At 43.8% G+C, this 5,000-nt stretch overlaps 1 protein-coding gene across 1 annotated transcript in view; it reads left to right on the top strand.

Annotated features, from left to right (window-relative positions):
* LOC144640915 (uncharacterized) overlaps positions 1 to 3,640 on the top strand; it is a 7,719-nt gene extending 4,079 nt beyond the window's left edge. The window contains exons 4-5 of the mRNA XM_078499973.1: positions 141 to 2,502; positions 3,391 to 3,640. Of these exons, the coding sequence (XP_078356099.1) occupies positions 141 to 2,502; positions 3,391 to 3,594 (2,566 nt within the window). The 3' untranslated portion in view covers positions 3,595 to 3,640. The remainder of the gene's footprint in view (positions 1 to 140; positions 2,503 to 3,390) is intronic.
* Positions 3,641 to 5,000: the final 1,360 nt, after the last annotated feature.

The raw sequence follows: 5,000 nt of genomic DNA, 5'->3' as shown, positions 1-5,000 counted from the left end.
ATCCAATGGTCAGTGCTGTAAACTCCAAATTGAAAGGTCATAAAACAGGCTAGCCAGAGTTCTCATTATTTGCACCTGAGTGCAAACGTTTCCAAAGAAACTTGTCAATAAGTTGCTGTTATTTGCTTTCTTTAATATAGCAGTGGTAGCAATGGTGTGCCCGCACAACAGTCACACTCAGAGAAGCCTATGAAGGATGAAGCAATGAAATGCAATGGGACTCAAGAATATGACATATCGCAAGTGACAGATGTAAAGCATACTCATGACAAAAGAACAACAGATAATCGAAAAGATCTTAGACAACCACAGACACTGCCATTAATCAGGGAAGGACAAGCACAGTCTCCAGAAGCCAGTGGTTCAAATTTATACTCAACACCAGATAGCCAAAGTACCAGAAATGGCTCATTTCAGGCTGGTCTGTCTCCAGGAAGGTATGTGTCAGCAAACAGACCAGGTGAGACACCCTCAACTGGAAGGGAATTCCTTTCAAGTAGGCCTGAAGTTACACCCTCTCCAGGAAGTTATGCATCCCTAAGTAGCCCTGGTGTTACACCCTCTCCCGGAAGGCATGTGTCTCCAACTAGCCCTGGCATGACACCCTCTCCAGGAAGGGAGTTCCCTCTAAGTAGCCCTGATATTACACCCTCTCCAAGGAGGTACACATCCCCAAGTAGTGTTGCACCATCTCAAGGGAGATTTGTGTCTCCAAGTACACCTGGGGTTGCACCCTCTCCAAGAAGAGATGACAGCTCTGAGGTGGAAACTAACACAAGTGACTCTGTTAGTCTTGGCTCCCTCTCACCAGAAAGACCAGTCAGGCAACATTGCCAGTTTTGTCATGGACGGAGTCCAACAAAAGGACATGCTTCAGAATCAAGCCTTTCAGAGAGCATAAGTTCTTCATCTTCTCAACCTACAGCTTCTTCTTGTGCATTTTGCCATGAAGGTGAAGAAAGACTAGGTAAAGTAGATGGTAGCCATGCAATAGTTGACCAAAAACGTACCAGGCATATGCAGTATGATAACAAGCCGTCACTAGAAACTCTTGGGATTAAAGGTGTTGTACATCATGGACCACCTAATGCAAATCGCTTCTCAGGAATGGGACTCTGTTCCTTTGATTCTGATGATAGCTACAACAAAGAATCACATACTTCATCAAGATTACCCCAGCAAATAGGTTCATCCGTGTCAACAAGCTTGTCCCAACAGGATAAGAAAATGAATCAAGCAGGTGATGTGGGAAATGCTAGAATGGACGCAGAAGTACAGGACTCAAAAGGTTCTACTACAGTTTATAACAGAGCACTATCTTCTAATCAGTGTCATTCTCAAAGGGATCAGTCAGGCTTTGGTCAAGGTAGTGTTCCTCGACAATCACATGTTGTGTGTTCTTCTTCAAGTGCAAAGATGCCACCTGTTGCAAGGCATCACCAGCAAGAGCTTTCTCATCAGAATGAGACGAAATCCAGTAACACAGGCCCTTTGCCTTCTAAGCCATTGTCACCCAATGGCACAACTGTATCACCCTCTGCTGTACCTGCACCACCTCCTGCATCAGACACAGTAAGACCTCGTATGCAACAACCATTACTCAGCAACCCTCCTCACTGGCCAGGACATCATCAGCAGATTCATCCATTACTGGCAAATTTTATGGCCGCCAGGTTGCAGCAACCTGGCTTTCCAAGGCACCAGTTTGGTAACTCTCCACTTATTCCACCTGGTGTCTTTGACCCAGCAATGTTTCAAGAATGGAATAGAAATGCACTCATACAACAGCAGCTCCTCGCATCTAGGCTACCATTTGGACTGCCATTTCAAACAGGAGGGCAGCAGCCATGGCTTGGAGTTGGACCACTGGGTCCAGTGCAAAACCAAGCGCAACGGCACAGACTGCCTTTTGGAAGACACGACATAGGTCATGCAGGAAGGGGACGACCCTTTGCACCAAGATTTCACAGTCCTGGAGTTGTCAATATTAGAAGTGAAGGTGACTTAGAGAAAAGTATTGCTGGTATGCCTTCAACTTTGTGCCCGGAGCAGAGTTCATCTGTTGAAAACAATTTAGAGACACAAAAAGACACAGTGGAGAGCAACAGATCTACAACTAGTGATGCACAAACAAGCAATGTGAGACTGGCTCCAGTTCCACCTTCATCTTATGAAAGTGAACAGTCAGCTAGTGTCAAAAGTATTTCAGTTGATATAGATGCTACAAAGCTGTCTTCAAGGTTTAGTCCAACCAGTGATTTCTCTCCAAAGAGTGTCTTAGACACAGTGCCAAAAGAATCAAGAGACGAAACTGGATGTCAAGGTATTTCATGCAGTCAGGAGCCTGACAAAAAAGAAAGAGTCAGTGAAGAGGATCAGCTCCTTGCCCCACCTCCAACCTCCGCCCTGCCAAAACAGGAAGCTGATTTGGAGAGCACGAGGACCACAAAAACACCACCTCGTAAACTGAGCCCAAGTGAATTGCTTCTGAAGGAACAAAAGGTAAATGTCTGAAACATCACCTCAATTCAGTGTCTAATTAAATTATTACCGTATTTATTCGGTTATAAGGCGCACTCGCTTATAAGAAACACCCCAAACTTGGCAACTTTGTTATGCCAAGTTTCCAAACTGAAAATTCTCCAAAAACACTCGGTTACAAGACACACCATCAGTTGGAGAGTTGAATAGATGCGGTGATCATTTTAGGGACAGTTCTTTTTTACAGAATTTGAATGTTGTTCATACTCCTTGGCACAATCTTAGAAGTGTACTTTTTAGTTTTGTTGCAGACCATCTGTATTTAAAACATACAGTTATCATAGGCAAAGGGGCTCAATATATACATAACAATTTGGTCCAATGGCCTTTTGCTAAGAACGCTGGGCTCTGGATCGAACAGCCCAGGTTCTAGACCTGGTCAGAGTCATTGCATAGTGTTCCTGGGCTTGACACTCCACCTTCACAGTGCCTTTCCCACCCAGGTGTATAAATTAATTTTAATGCTGATTTAATTAATTTTAATGTTAACTCTGCAATGGACTAGCATCCCATCTACGGGAGGGAGGGGAAGGGAGTTGCAGGGAAAGCTCTGGTGCATCCTCGGAGACCCAGGGGCAGTTAGTGGGGGCGGGGAAAAGTCTATACGGGCGAAAAAAAATGATGACTTTTCTTCGCCGATTTTTTTTTCGCCCGTATAGACTTTTCCCCGCCCCCACTAACTGTCCCTGGGTCTCCAAGGATGGCTCTGGTGGTATGGGAAGACTAGCTGATACAGACTTTAACATGGGGTATGCTTTGTCTGTATTTACTGAGAGCTAGTTTTTCTTTGCCTAAAAAAACTACCTTTTAGTCCATTTATTGTAAAACTTTTTATCTTGCCTATTTTAGAGTGTGTTAAAGAGAATTGTGCAAGGAAATGAAATGTTGCGCCAGTGCATAGACTGGAGATCATCAGCAGGGGTTGCCGACAGCAGGTATTGTAAATACAAGCGGTTGATTTTTGAATGTGTTGTGGTTCATTTTTTCTCACTGGAGCCCAGAGCATTTTTTTATTCTGTCTACAGAGTTCTATCTAGGGTATTTGAAGGATAGAAGCCCCAGCTCCCCCCCCAAAAAATTGTTATCATTTCAGTATATAAGTATCTATATCGGAAAATTCATCCAGACACGATGAGGTCAGTGTTCAAGAAGTAAGTTTCCCCTGTCTTAGGACACTTATTGTATCTCAAAATGCACCAGATTGCATGTCAGTGCATATTCATTTCAAAACATTTCCCGGGGGCATGCCCCTGGAGCCTGAGACTTCTCCCCAAACGATAAATCCTAGAAAGAACCCTGGTCTAGGAGCCCTGTAGTTAATAGGTCAGATCTTTGTAGGTCTTAAACCCTGTGAAACCGCGTTTTTTATTTACAGCCGTTACCGATCACACGCGCCCTCCAACGACATTTTTCTTTTGAAACCAAGCTTTCTTCTTCGACATTCCAAGCCATTTTTCGGAAAATATTTGAGCCGGCCGTAAAGCGGCCAGTAAGTTTATTTTGCTACGTTCGGTCCGTTCAGTCTTTCGAAGTCATAACTGCTCATAACTCGTTCATAACTGTAAACAAAAGTTACATGTGAGGCTTTGCGTCGTCTCGTCGATGTGTTTGGCGATGGAAACGGATGATTGACGTCCATCAAAACTCATTTTTCAAACAAGAAAAATGCCATAAAGATAAGATGTTCTACATGACACGAGCGTGGGACAAAGAAAAAATTCTGAGTCCCCGACGGGAATCGAACCCATGGCCTCCCAGATACCGGTTGGGCGCTCTAACCAACTGAGCTACGAGAGACTCGTTGTGAGCTGGACCATTTTACTAGGTTGATATGTGACACGCGTCCTGCATACTTCTAGGATCAGCAATGTCGAATTCATCAAGTTTTGTAGTAAATAATAAAGATGGTAAATTTTAAGCTCGGTAATAAATAATAAAGATAAGATGTTCTACATGACACGATCATGGGACAAAGAAAAAATTCTGAGTCCCCGACGGGAATCGAACCCATGGCCTCCCAGATACCGGTTGGGCGCTGTAACCAACTGAGCTACGAGAGACTCGTTGTGAGCTGGGCCATTTTACTAGGTTGATATGTGACACGCGTCCTGCATACTGCTAGGATCAGCAATGTCGAATTCATCAAGTTTTGTAGTAAATAATAAAGATGGTAAATTTTAAGCTCGGTAATAAATAATAAAGATAAGATGTTCTACATGACACGAGCATGGGACAAAGAAAAAATTCTGAGTCCCCGACGGGAATCGAACCCATGGCCTCCCAGATACCGGTTGGGCGCTCTAACCAACTGAGCTACGAGAGACTCGTTGTGAGCTGGGCTATTTTACTAGGTTGATATGTGACACGCGTCCTGCATACTGCTTGGATCAGCAATGTCGAATTCATCTTAGCATCTTATCTTTATTATTTATTACCGAGCTTAAAATTTACCATCTTTA

Source organism: Oculina patagonica, unplaced genomic scaffold (assembly GCF_052425735.1).
Source record: "Oculina patagonica isolate OP01 unplaced genomic scaffold, crgOcupat unplaced557, whole genome shotgun sequence".
Taxonomy (NCBI): Eukaryota; Metazoa; Cnidaria; class Anthozoa; order Scleractinia; family Oculinidae; genus Oculina; species Oculina patagonica.
This window is presented reverse-complemented; position numbering and strand designations above follow the sequence as displayed.